This window comes from Oncorhynchus gorbuscha, linkage group LG13 (genome assembly GCF_021184085.1).
Source record: "Oncorhynchus gorbuscha isolate QuinsamMale2020 ecotype Even-year linkage group LG13, OgorEven_v1.0, whole genome shotgun sequence".
Taxonomy (NCBI): domain Eukaryota; kingdom Metazoa; phylum Chordata; class Actinopteri; order Salmoniformes; family Salmonidae; genus Oncorhynchus; species Oncorhynchus gorbuscha.
The window spans coordinates 87,675,701-87,690,699 of NC_060185.1; the positions used below are offsets into that span (position 1 = coordinate 87,675,701).

At 41.1% G+C, this 14,999-nt stretch overlaps 1 protein-coding gene across 1 annotated transcript in view; it reads left to right on the forward strand.

Moving 5' to 3' along the window:
• LOC123992387 (disintegrin and metalloproteinase domain-containing protein 19-like) overlaps nucleotides 1-14,999 on the forward strand; it is a gene marked incomplete at its 3' end in the record, with an annotated part of 76,714 nt that overhangs the window by 11,788 nt on the left and 49,927 nt on the right. The window contains exons 3-4 of the mRNA XM_046293529.1: nucleotides 3,621-3,742; nucleotides 9,117-9,187. Of these exons, the coding sequence (XP_046149485.1) occupies nucleotides 3,621-3,742; nucleotides 9,117-9,187 (193 nt within the window). The remainder of the gene's footprint in view (nucleotides 1-3,620; nucleotides 3,743-9,116; nucleotides 9,188-14,999) is intronic.

The window sequence follows — 14,999 nt, forward strand, 5'->3', positions numbered from 1 at the left end:
TCCTGTTGGCTACCTGTAGAAATTGCACCTTTTTTTACCTCATACTATTTACCAAGTGAGTTTTCATCTATACTGAACACAAATATAAACGCAACATCCAACAATTTCAAAGATTCAAAGATCAGTCAATTGAAATTAAATTGTTTGGGCTCTAATCCTGGGATTTCACATTACTGGGAATACAGATATGCATCGGTTGTTCACAGATACCTTTTAAAAAAGAAGGTTGGCGTGGATCAGAAATCCAGTCAGTACCTGGTGTAATCACCACCTGCCTCATGCAGCGCAACACATCTCCTTCACATAGAGTTGATCAGGCTGTTGATTGTGGCCTGTGGAATGTTGTCCCACTCCTCTTCAATGGCTGTATGAAGTTGCTGGATATTGACGAGAACTGGAACGTGCTGTGGTACACGTCAATCCAGAGCATCCCAAACATGCTCAAATTGTGACATGTCTGGTGAGTATGCAGGCAATGGAAGAACTGGGACATTTCCACTTCCAGGAAGTGTCGACATGGGGCCATGCATTATCATGCTGAAACATGAGGTAACTGTGATGGATGACTGGCACGACACTGAGACTCAGGATCTCGTCACGGTATCTCTGTGCATTCAAATTGCCAATAGATAAAATGCAATTGGGTTCCTTGTCCGTAGTTTATGCATGCTCATACAATAACCCCACCGCCACTGCACTCTGTTCACAATGTTGACATCAGCAAACTGCTCGCCCACACTATGCCATATATACGTGGTCTGTGGTTGTGAGGCCTGTTGGACGGACTGACAAATTCTCTAAAATGATGTTGGAGGCAGCTTATGGTAGAGAAATTAACATTCAATTCTCTTGCAACAACTCTGGTGGAAATTCCTGCAGTTAGCATGCCAATTTCACGCTCCCTCAAAACTAGAAATATCTGTGGTATTGTGTGACTAAACTACACATTTTAGAGTGTCTTTTTATTGTCCCCAGCACAAAGTGCACCTGTGTGATGATCAGGCTTTTTAATCAGTTTCTTGATATGCCACACCTGTCAGGTGGCTGGATTATCTTGGTAACGGATAAATGCTCACTAGCAGTAATGTAAACAAATTTGTGCACAAAATGTAAGAGAAATCAACTTTTTGTTTGTATTGAATTTTGGGGAACTTTTATTTCAGCTCATAAAACATGGGACCAAAACGTTACATGCATTTATATTTTTGTTCAGGTTATATTTTTCATGCTGTGTATTTACCACAACAATCCGAGACTGTACTCAACGAGCTGTATAGAGCCCCACAGAGGAGGTGTCATAATACCCATAAAACCTAGCAGCCAAACAGGGAAATGCTTCCAACCGTTATTTTCCACCATTCATTTTTCCCATAAGGAATTTTAGAAATACTGGCTGTGTTTTGTGTAGACTTGCCCTGGCAGGACGTTTTGATAACCATTTAAATCTCTCTCGGACAAGGTGACTTTCATCAATATATTCGTCTTTATTTACACTCTGATTCTAAAATGCTAATTAGCATCAAATTAGACATCATGCAAAACTACAAATCCCTACAAGCTCCTGCACATCATCTCTAGCTGCTGCCTTTGCTAACATGTATTTTGTCAATTTAAAACTTGCACAAGACTGGTCACAGAATTGTCAATTTAAAGAAATTTTGCCAATTTATTCATTACTAAATTTAGCTTGCATTGGATTGTTAATCCAGAGATTCTTACCTTTGCCGCGATTCAACAGTGTCATCCAGATCATCATGGTATGTGTAGTTCTTTATGATAGCCACATTAGGAGCTAATTTGCATTTAATTTTTGGGGGGTAAATACAGGCGAATATATTGATAAGTCACCTTGTCCTAGACAGATTTACAGGGTTATCAAAATGTCACACCAGGGTAAGCCTACACCAAACATCCCTTATTTAAATTATTTTAGATAGGACCATTTCCTTGTTTTACCGCTAGATTTTATGGGTATTATGACTCATACTGTGGAACTCTATAGGGCCATAAGCAAACAAGAACATGCTCATCCAGAGGCGATGCTCCGAGTGGCCTGTGATTTTAATGACAGAAATACTGAAATCTGTTTTAGCTAATATCTACCAACATGTCCCATATGCAACTCTAGATCATCTTTACTCCACACAGAAATGCGTACATAGCTCTCCCTCGCCCTCCTTTAGGCAAATCTGACCATAAGTTTATCCTCCTGATTCCTGCTTCCAAGCAAAACCTCGAACAGGAAGTTTCGCTGACACGCTCAATATGTAAGTGGTCCAATGAAGCAGATGCTACAAGACTATTCGCTAGCGCAGACTGGAATATGTTCTGCGATTCATCCAATGGCATTGAGGAGTTTACTGTATCAGTCACCGGCTTCATTAATAAGTGCATCAACAACATTGTTCCCATAGTGACTGTACGTATATATCCCAACCAGAAGCCATGGATTAAAGGCAACATCCACACTGAGCTAAAGGCGCTTTCAAGGAGCGGGACACTAATCTGAACGCTTATTTTTTAAATCCTGCTAAGCCCTCCGACGAATCATCAAGCAGGAAAAGCATCAATACAGGACTAAGCTCTGACGCTCGTCGGATATGGCAGGGCTTGCAAACTATCACGGATTACAAAGGGAAACCCAGCCACGAGCTTCCCAGTGACTCAAGCCTACCAGACGAGCTAAATACATTCTATGCTCACTTCGAGGCAAGCAACATTGAGCCATGAATGAGAGCACTAGCTGTTCTGGACGACTGTCTGAACATGCTCTCTGTGGCCAATGTGAGTAACAACTTTAAACAGGTTAATATTCACAAGGCCGCAGGGCCAGACTAATTACCAGGACGTGTACTCAGCTGGCAAGTGTATTCACTGACATTTTCAACCTCTCCCTGACCCAGTCTGTAATGCCTACATGTTTCAAGCAGACCACCGTAGTCCCTGTGCCCAAGAATACCAAGGTAACCTGTCTAAATGACTATCGAACCATAGTACTCACATCTGTAGCTATGAAATGCTTTGGGTCACATCAACACCATCATCTCAGATGGACCCACTCCAATTCACATACCACCCCAACAGATCCACAGATTACGCAATCTCTATTGCATTCCACACTGCGTTTTCCAACCTGGAAAAGAGGAACACCTATGTGAGATTACTGTTCATTGACTACAGCTCAGCATTCAACACCATAGTGCCTCCAAGCTTATCACTAAGCTAATGACCCTGGAACTGAACACCTCCATCTGCAACTGGATCCTGGACACTCTGATGGGCCACCCCTAGGGGGTGAGGGTAGGCAACAACACATCTGCCACGCTGACCCTCAACACGGGGGCTCCTCAGGGTTGCGTGCTTAGTCCATTGTGTATTTATTATTATTATGTGCTTTATTTTTCTATTATTTCGTTACTTTCTTTCTCTCTGCATTGTTGGGAAGGGCCCGTAAGTAAACATTTCACTGTTGTTTTACAGAGCATTTGACATATAAATATGCATTTCATTCTATTTTGCAAGGTCTACACAAGCTTGTTTTATTATATTTTATCAGGAGACGTCATATTAAAATCTCCTACTGCCCCCTTTATTGAAATGGTTGTAATTCCTGTGTGTAGAGGAGCAGAGATGGAGCCCTCAGGAGAACAACCACAGGATAGAACACCTAGAGAGCTATGAGATTACATACCCACACTGGCTGCAGCCTGCAAGACACAGGAGGTCCGTCCATGGAGAGAAGGTGAGATCCGATCTTATCACTGACATTCTCTACTAACTCAGAGAGACATACATGGTTGTCCTCTAAAATAGCTCAAGAAATTTCACACGTTACATGTAAGAGATATGTAATGTTAGAGAGATATAATGCTAGAGAGATAATATTAGAGAGATATAATGCTAGAGAGAGATATAATATTAGAGAGATATAATATTAGAGAGAGATATAATATTAGAGAGATAATATTAGAGAGAGATATAATATTAGAGAGAGATATAATATTAGAGAGATATAATGCTAGAGAGATATAATATTAGAGAGATATAATGTTAGAGAGATATAATGCTAGAGAGATGTAAAGCTAGAGAGATATAATATTAGAGAGATATAATATTAGAGAGATATAATGTTAGAGAGATGTAATGCTAGAGAGATATAATATTAGAGAGATATAATGTTAGAGAGATATAATGTTAGAGAGATATAATGTTAGAGAGATATAATGTTAGAGAGATATAATGTTAGAGAGATGTAATGCTAGAGAGATATAATGTTAGAGAGATATAATGTTAGAGAGATATAATGTTAGAGAGATGTAATGCTAGAGAGATATTATAATAGTAGAGAGATATAATGTTAGAGAGATATAATAGTAGAGAGATATAATGTTAGAGAGATGTAATGCTAGAGAGATATAATATTAGAGAGATATAATCAGACCACAGCAAAATCACAGTCTACTTAAACAGAGCAATACTCAATCATGAGGCATCAAAGCCAAAGGAACTGAGTAACATTAAGAAATGCTATAGATCAGGGGTGTCAAAGTCAAATGGATGGAGGGCCAAATAAAAAATTTAGCTACAAGCCGAGGGCCGGACTGTTCGAATGTTCATTGAAATTTTTTAAATGACGCATATAGTCTAGTGAACCTAATTGAACCTACTGAAAACCTAACAAATATATTCCAATATGATCAGATAAATAAAGCAATATTTTCTTATGGCTCTGTCAGTAATCTTTAATTTTCAACAGACACAAAAGACAAATTTCCTTTATATAAAAATCCCCATAACATGAACATTAAATGAAAGAAACCGGTATTCAAGGCACCATCAGTAGCCTATATTTTCTATTTTAGCAAAAGTGGGCTAAATTTACTTCAAAGAAAAAAACAATAATAGCAATTTTCTATCATCCACTCAACTGAAATATTTTAAAATATAATTGGATTGAAATACAATAAAATAAAGTGCAAAAATCTATTAATCAAAAACAACACTTTGTTTAAGGAGAAGTAACATGCAGTGAAAACAAATATTAAACTTTAACTTTTAAACTTGAACTGAGTAAAAACTCTAAATATGTGATTGCACAGTAATGTTCACTTGTTTGAGGTTGAGGGTGATACTTGGTGGTGTCCCATCTTTTCCACAAGTTCATCAATGTTCGGGGTAAGGCTCTGAGCTGAGGAAATCCTCAGAATTGAGTGGAGGTGTTCAGCAGTAAGTCGACTTCTGTGTGATGTTTTGTTCAAGTTCATCAAAGAAAACAGTTGTTCACACAGGTATGTGCTGCCAAACATAGACAACGTTTGAGCAGCCTGGATGCGCAGCTGGGGCATTGTGTCGGGGAGGAAACGGGCGAACTCCGCAGCACCCACTGCCGCATATTTTGCCCTCAGTGCATCATTGCATTGGAGGTCAATCAACTCCATTTGGAGGTTTGGTGGTGAGCTTTCCACGTCAACAGCAAATGGGTTACCGAGCAGTTCCAACCTGCTTTTGTGCTTCAAAGTCAGCAAATCGGCGTCGAAAGTCAGCGGCAAGCATACCTATTTTATCAGCCAACTGTGCGCTCGGGAACGCACTGGTAGAGAGCTTCTCTTTCATGGTCTGGCAGCTGGGAAAGTGGCTCAAATTTTCTTTCCGCATCTGCGTCTCCCACAGAGTCAGTTTGGTTTTAAATGCCTTCACTGTACTGTACATATCAGAGATGACACGATCCCGACCCTGCAGCTGCAAGTTCATTGCATTCAGATGACTCGTAATGTCACACAGAAAAGCCATTTCACACAGAAACATTTTGTCTCGGAGTTGTGTTGTGTCTTTCCCTTTGCTGTCCAAGAACAGACAAATCTCCTCACGAAGCTCGAAACATCTTTGAAGCACCTTTCCCTGGCTTAGCCATCGCACCTCTGTGTGATAAGGCAAATCACCATGCTCCGTTTCTAACTCCGTCAGAAATGCCTTGAACTGGCGGTGATTCAAACCTTTGGCTCTGATAAAGTTAACTGTGCGCGTGATGATGCTCATTACATGCTCCATTTTCAAGGCTTTACCGCACAACGCTTCCTGGTGTATGATACAATGATAAGCTGTCAGCTCACCTGTCGCGTTTTCCTCTTGCATCTTTTCCCGTATCTTCCCCACCAGTCCGCTCCTGTGTCCACACATCGCAGGTGCTCCGTCGGTTGTCAAACCCACGAGTTTTTCCCAAGGCAGCTCCATCTCATTTACACATCTTGACACCTCTTCATACAAATCATGCCCCGTAGTTGTGCCATGCATAGGACGTAAAGCCAAAAACTCCTCTGTCACGCTTAGGCTGGAGTCCACTCCGCAGATGAAAATTGACAACTGGGCAATGTCAGAAATGTCGGTGCTCTCATCCACAGCCAAGGAATATGCAATGAAATCTTTTCCCTTTTTCACAAGCTGCTCTTTTAGATTGATGGACAACTGGTCTACTCTCTCGGCAATGGTGTTTCTGCTCAGACTCACATTTAAAAAGAGTTGCCTTTTTTCTGGGCAAACTTCGTCACAAACTTTAATCATGCAGTTTTTGATGAAATCCCCCTCCGTAAATGGCCGGGCTGATTTAGCGATCTCTTCTGCCAAAATAAAACTGGCCTTGACAGCAGCCTGGCCTTGTGATTTGGCTTTTTGAACAGAGCCTGTCGAGATTTGAGGCCTCGTTTTAATTCCTCTGCCTTTTGTAGCCTTTGTTCCATGTCCATATTCTTGTTTTTGTCCGCGTGTTTCGTTTCATAATGTCGTCTCAGATTATACTCTTTCAGTACCGCCACACTTTCTCCACACAGAAGACACACAGGTTTTCCAGCTACCTCCGTGAACAAATACTCCGACTCCCACCTTGTTTGAAACCCCCGGTTCTCAGTGTCCACCTTCCGTTTTGCCATTTTTGATGGGTATCTGAAAGTTAATTTTACTGTGATGCTGACAACTGCTGTGCCAATAAATATTGAAATGAAGCAGCCTACTGCTCGGTGCGTCACCGTTGCATTGTGGGAAATGTAGTATTGGTGCGTGTAAAAGATCTGCGGGCTGCCGGCTTGCTGCGGTCTGCGGGCCGGTTCTAATAACAAATCAAGATCATCCCAGGGGCCGTAAAAAACCTTCTCGCGGGCCGGATGTGTCCCGCGGGCCTTGACTCTGACATATGTGCTATAGATGGAAGGAATGCAGTTTGGAAACCTACCAAAAAACAATTAGGCATCAACAAATTCAATCCCTTTTAGACAATTTCCTAGGTAAAACGTTCCACTGTAATAGTGAAGGTGTAAACTTGGCAGTAGAAAATCTTAACAGTATATTTGACCTCTCAGCTTCAAATCTAAAAATCTCAAATAGAAAACCGAAGAAAATTAACAATAATGACAAATGGTTTGATGAAGAATGCAAAAATCTAAGAAAGAAATTGTCCAACCAAAAACATAGAGACCCGGAAAACCTGAGTCTACGCCTTCACTATGGTGAATCACTAAAACAATACAGAAATACACTACGGAAAAAGAAGGAACAGCATGTCAGAAATCAGCTCAATGCAATTGAAGAATCCATAGACTCTAACCACTTCTGGGAAAATTGGAAAACACTAAACAAACAACAACACAAAGAATTATCTATCCAAAATGGAGATGTTTGGGTAAACCACTTCTCCAATCTTTATGGCTCTATAACAAAGAATAAATAGCAAAAACATATACATGATCAAATACAGATCTTAGAATCAACTATTAAAGACTACCAGAACCCACTGGATTCTCCAATTACATTGAATGAGTTACAGGACAAAATAAAAACCCTCCAACCCAAAAAGGCCTGTGGTGTTGATGGTATCCTCAATGAAATGATCAAATATACAGACAACAAATTCCAATTGGCTATACTAAAACTCTTTAACATCATACTTAGCTCTGGCATCTTCCCCAATATTTGGAACCAAGGACTGATCACCCCAATCCACAAAAGTGGAGACAAATTTGACCCCAATAACTACTGTGGAATATGTGTCAACAGTAACCTTGGGAAAATCCTCTGCATTATTATTAACTGCAGACTCATACATTTCCTCAATGAAAACAATGTACTGAGCAAATGTCAAATTGGCTTTTTACCAAATTACCGTACAACAGACCATGTATTCATCCTGCACACCCTATTTGACAACCAAACAAACCAAAACAAAGGCAAAGTCTTCTCAAGCTTGTTGATTTCAAAAAAGCCTTCGACTCAATCCGGCATGAGGGTCTGCTATACAAACTGATGGAAAGTGGTGTTGGGGGTAAAACATACAACATTATAAAATCCATGTACACAAACAACAAGTGTGCGGTTAAAATTGGCAAAAAACACACACATTTCTTCACACAGGGCCGAGGGGTTAGACAGGGATGCAGCTTAAGCCCCACCCTCTTCAACATATATATCAACGAATTGGCGCGGGCACTAGAAAAGTCTGCAGCACCCGACCTCCCCCTGCTAGAATCCGAAGTCAAATATCTGCTGTTTGCTGATCATCTGGTGCTTCTGTCACCAACCAAGGAGGGCCTACAGCAGCACCTAGATCTTATGCACAGATTCTGTCAGACCTGGGCCCTGACAGTAAATCTCAGTAAGACCAAAATAATGGTGTTCTAAAAAAGGTCCAGTCACCAGGACCACAAATACAAATTCCATCTAGACAGATATGTTAGATATAATGTTAGAGAGATGTAATGTTAGAGAGATATGTTAGATATAATGCTAGATATATTTAAGCAATAAGGCCTGAGCGTGTGTGGTATATGGCCAATATACCACAACTAAGGGTATCTCACGGTCGACGCATTGCAGAGTACCTGGATACAGCCCTTAGCCGTGGTATATTGGCCATATACCACAAAACCCTGAAGGGCCTTTTTGATATTATAAACTGGTTACCAATGTAATTAGAGCAGTAAAAATACATGTTTTATCATACCCATGGGATATGGTCTGATATACCACGGCTGTCAGCCAATCAGCATTCAGGGCTCGAACCACCCAGTTTCTAATGTTAGATATAATGCTACTGAGATATTATACTATTTCTCTGATTTTCTCCCGAGCAGCACCCGTCTGAGGCAGAGGTCCTCATCACAGCTGAGGGAGAGGAGATGACCCTCCGTCTGCACAAGAATGAGTAAGAGCCTAACTGTACTATACCATACTGTACTATACCATAACATACTGTACTATACCATAACATACTGTATTATACCATAACATACTGTACTATACCATACCATACTGTACTATACCATATCATACTGTATTATACCATACCATACTGTACTATACCATACTGTATTATACCATAACATACTGTATTATACCATACTGTATTATACCATACCATACTGTACTATACCATACTGTATTATACCATAACATACTGTACTATACCATACTGTATTATACCATAACATACTGTATTATACCATAACATACTGTATTATACCATAACATACTGTACTATGCCATACTGTATTATACCATACCATACTGTATTATACCATAACATACTGTATTATACCATACTGTATTATACCATAACATACTGTACTATACCATAACATACTGTATTATACAATAACATACTGTATTATACCATACTGTATTATACCATACTGTATTATACCATAACATACTGTATTATACCATAACATACAGTATTATACCATAACATACTGTACTATACCATACTGTATTATACCATAACATACTGTATTATACCATAACATACTGTATTATACCATAACATACTGTACTATACCATACCATACTGTACTATACCATAACATACTGTACTCTATCATACCATACTGTACTATACCATAACATACTGTACTATAACATAACATACTGTACTATACCATACTGTATTATACCATACCATACTGTATTATACCATAACATACTGTATTATACCATAACATACTGTATTATACCATACCATACTGTATTATACCATAACATACTGTACTATAACATAACATACTGTACTATACCATACTGTATTATACCATAACATACTGTATTATACCATAATGTACTGTACTGTACTATACAAAGTCATACAGAGGGGAGGCTTTGTTAGGAAACACACACACACACACACACACACACACACACACACACACACACACACACACACACACACACACACACACACACACACACACACACACACACACACACACACAGTCTCAGACCTCATTAATCAAGCTCTTCCCATATGTTTGAGTTCAGTTAGAAAGATGTCAAAGTGAACATGTGTTTTGCATAAGGATGGAGGGAAGAGAGGATGGAGGGAGGGAGAGGGGGATGGAGTAGAGAAAGATAGAGGGATGTCACCTAAAACCTAAACACCCGATGGGAAACAGGAAGTGACTATTTTGTCCTTCTGTTCGACTTCCTATCGGTTGAAGGTAGTGATGGACAGATGAATCCTGGGGATCAGAGGAAAAGGACATAGAGGAAGGATGTGTGTGTGTCAACATTGATGCCGTAACGGCTAACGTCACACATTGACCCATGTCACAATGTCTCAGCTCATCTGGCTAACAACACAATGACTCTGAGTCCCTCTGGCTGCAGGGGGAGGGTTTACATTGACTTCCAGGGACTTCCACCTTTAGGAAAGGAATATCACGCATTGGGATGGAATGCATTTCCATTAACAAACATCATGGAAAGACAACCGTTGTGACAGTGTACTACAGTGACAAAATCTGTGAAAATAAGGGGTTAAACCTGTCCTCAGGGTTGGATAAAGTTATGGTGGTGACTGATGACACACACACAAACGCACACACAGAGCGTGACTCTGCTGTGTCTGACTGACCCTCCCCTTAGAGAGAGAACCCCACCAGGTGGTAACACTACAGCTGGGTGTGTGTGTGTGTGTGTGTGTGTGTGTGTGTGTGTGTGTGTGTGTGTGTGTGTGTGTGTGTGTGTGTGTGTGTGTGTGTGTGTGTGTGTGTGTGTGTGTGTGTGTGTGTGTGTGTGTGTGTGTGTGTGTGTGTGTGTGTGTGTGTCTTTGTCTTTGTCTTTGTCTTTGTGATTAGCAGATAATCACAAAGACAAAAAAAATTAAATGGGAGGTACTATTTTACTGAGATTGTGCTTTAGTCATCTGACTGCTCAACATCCTCAGAGGAACCTGTAGTCATCTGACTGCTCAACATCCTCAGAGGAACCTGTAGTCATCTGACTGCTCAACATCCTCAGAGGAACCTGTAGTCATCTGACTGCTCAACATCCTCAGAGGAACCTTTCATCTGACTGAACATCCTCAGAGGAACCTGTAGTCATCTGACTGCTCAACATCCTCAGAGGAACCTGTAGTCATCTGACTGCTCAACATCCTCAGAGGAACCTGTAGTCATCTCACTGCTCAACATCCTCAGAGGAACCTGTAGTCATCTGACTGCTCAACATCCTCAGAGGAACCTGTAGTCATCTGACTGCTCAACATCCTCAGAGGAATTTGAAAAACAAAGAAACTAAAACTGTGCGAGATTACTAGAACGTTTCAGTCAGTTGAATGTCACTCTGTAAACTCACTGGTTGAGTTAGTGGGAGGAAAGTATGTCACATTCAGCATTTCTCCACAGTAAGGTGTTACGATGATGCAGCAAAGATGTGTTGGTTTGAAGGCATACGACTGCAATAAATGTTATTTTCTTAATTCACTCTTCCGTGGTTAACGTTTTCTATATCATTATTTCAGTATAGTGCCTAGGCACGTATGATACTCACATGTCAGGTTATGTTATACATGCTAAACATTTAAGCAGACGTTTCTATCCAGAGTAACATTCAATATGTGTACTCAAACCAAGAGGATAGACTAACAACAGGATAAGAGATTTGACACTACAACCTTCTCCAATACAGGACGTCATCAACATTGTACTAGAATAACACTGGAGATCTGGAGTTTTATCATAGCTCTATGAAATCCATAACCTCTTATTGTCCTATTATTGATCCACAGTGTTGCAAAATGAATGTGCTGTGTTTGACAGTGCTTGGGTTATTATCTGGAGATATCATGTGAATAGTGTATAAGATATAGTAACATGGAGCTACACCAAGATGCTGCTACTTTAGTTGGTCCTTATTCTCATTTCTCTCTCATTGATCCAGATTTCTCTCCAGTGTTTCTGCTGACTCCAGCCCACAGAGTTCATCTCATTCTGATTCTCTCCCTCTCTGTCACGCTCGCTCAATTCAATTCAAAGGGCTTTATTGGCATGGGAAACACATGTTTACATTGTCAAAGCAAATGGAATAGACAATAAACAAAATGGAAATAAACAAGGGAAACATTAGTAAACATTACACCCACAAAAGTTTTAAAAGAATATAGATATTTAAAATGTTATATTATTGGCAATGTACAGTGTTGTAACAATGTGCAATTAGTTGAAGTATGAACGGGAGAATAAATCAACATAAATATAGGTTGTATTTACAATGGTGTTTGTTCTTCACTGGTTGCCCGTATCTCATGGCAACGGGCCACAAATCTTGGTATTTCACCCAGTAGATATGGAAGTTTATCAAAATTGGGTTTGTTTTCAAATTCTTTGTGAGTCTGTAATCTGAGGGAAATATGTCTCTCTAATATGGTCATACAATGGACAGGAGGTTAGGAAGTGTAGCTCAGTTTCCACCTCATTTTGTGGGCAGTGTGGACGTAGCCTCTCTTCTCTTGAGAGCCAGGTCTGCCTACCAAGGTCTCTCTCAATAGCAAGGCTATGCTCACTGAGTCTGTCCATAGTCAAGGATTTTCTTACATTTGGGTCAGTCACAGTGGTCAGGTATTCTGCCGCTGTGTATTCTCTGTTTAGGGACAAATAGCATTCTAGTTTGCTCTGTTGGGTTGATTCTTTTTTTGTGTCACAAAATATTTGAGCTTTCTCCTAATTTGGTTGGGTGTAATTATGTTGCTATCCTGGGGCTATGTGAGGTCTGTGTGTACAAAGATCCCCAGACCCAGCTGGCCGAGGGGACTCTTCTCCAAGCTAAACTCTCTGTTGGTGAGGGCTTTGTGGTGGAATTTGTGGGCATCGCTTCTCTCTCGCTCGCTCACTCGCTCTCTCTCAGTTCAATTCAATTCAATTCAAAGGGCTTTATTGTCATGGGAAACATATGTTCACTTTGCCGAAGCAAGTGAAATAGATAGTAAACAAAAGTGAAATAAACAATACAAAATGAACAGTAAACATTACACTCACAGAAGATCCAAAAGAATAAAGACATTTCAAATGTCATATTATGTATGTATATGTATAGTGCTGTAACAATGTTCAAATAGTTAAAGTACAAAAGGGAAGATAAATTAACACTCTCTCTTGTTTGATTTCGCTCTCTCATCCTCTCCTCTCCACTCTCTGTGGGGCAGTGTGAGGGAGAAGGCGTTTTATGCTAATCAGGTTCTCTGATCAATGGCTGAGTCTGGAGAGTAGCCAGAGAACGTCCCAGTCTTATATCCCAGAACAATACCCCTGGCTCAGTCCCAGTCTTATATCCCAGAACAATACCCCTGGCTCAGTCCCAGTCTTATATCCCAGAACAATACCCCTGGCTCAGTCCCAGTCTTATATCCCAGAACAATACCCCTGGCTCAGTCCCAGTCTTATATCCCAGAACAATACCCCTGGCTCAGTCCCAGTCTTATATCCCAGAACAATACCCCTGGCTCAGTCCCAGTCTTATATCCCAGAACAATACCCCTGGCTCAGTCCCAGTCTTATATCCCAGAACAATACCCCTGGCTCAGTCCCAGTCTTATATCCCAGAACAATACCCCTGGCTCAGTCCCAGTCTTATATCCCAGAACAATACCCCTGGCTCAGTCCCAGTCTTATATCCCAGAACAATACCCCTGGCTCAGTCCCAGTCTTATATCCCAGAACAATACCCCTGGCTCAGTCCCAGTCTTATATCCCAGAACAATACCCCTGGCTCAGTCCCAGTCTTATATCCCAGAACAATACCCCTGGCTCAGTCCCAGTCTTATATCCCAGAACAATACCCCTGGCTCAGTCCCAGTCTAAACCCAAACTCAGCCTTTTACCCTGGCTCAGTCCCAGTCTTATATCCCAGAACAATACCCCTGGCTCAGTCCCAGTCTTATATCCCAGAACAATACCCCTGGCTCAGTCCCAGTCTTATATCCCAGAACAATACCCCTGGCTCAGTCCCAGTCTTATATCCCAGAACAATACCCCTGGCTCAGTCCCAGTCTTATATCCCAGAACAATACCCCTGGCTCAGTCCCAGTCTTATATCCCAGAACAATACCCCTGGCTCAGTTCCAGTCTTATATCCCAGAACAATAACCCTGGCTCAGTCCCAGTCTTATATCCCAGAACAATACCCCTGGCTCAGTCCCAGTCTTATATCCCAGAACAATACCCCTGGCTCAGTTCCCCAGTCTTATATCCCAGAACAATACCCCTGGCTCAGTCCCAGTCTTATATCCCAGAACAATACCCCTGGCTCAGTCCCAGTCTAAACCCAAACTCAGCCTTTTACCCTGGCTCAGTCCCAGTCTTATATCCCAGAACAATACCCCTGGCTCAGTCCCAGTCTAAACCCAAACTCAGCCTTTTACCCTGGCTCAGTTCCAGTCTTATATCCCAGAACAATACCCCTGGCTCAGTCCCAGTCTAAACCCAAACTCAGCCTTTTACCCTGGCTCAGTCCCAGTCTTATATCCCAGAACAATACCCCTGGCTCAGTCCCAGTCTAAACCCAAACTCAGCCTTTTACCCTGGCTCAGTCCCAGTCTTATATCCCAGACCAATACCCCAGGCTCAGTCCCAGTCTAAACCCAAACTCAGCCTTTTACCCTGGCTCAGTCCCAGTCTTATATCCCAGAACAATACCCCTGGCTCAGTCCCAGTCTAAACCCAAACTCAGCCTTTTACCCTGGCTCA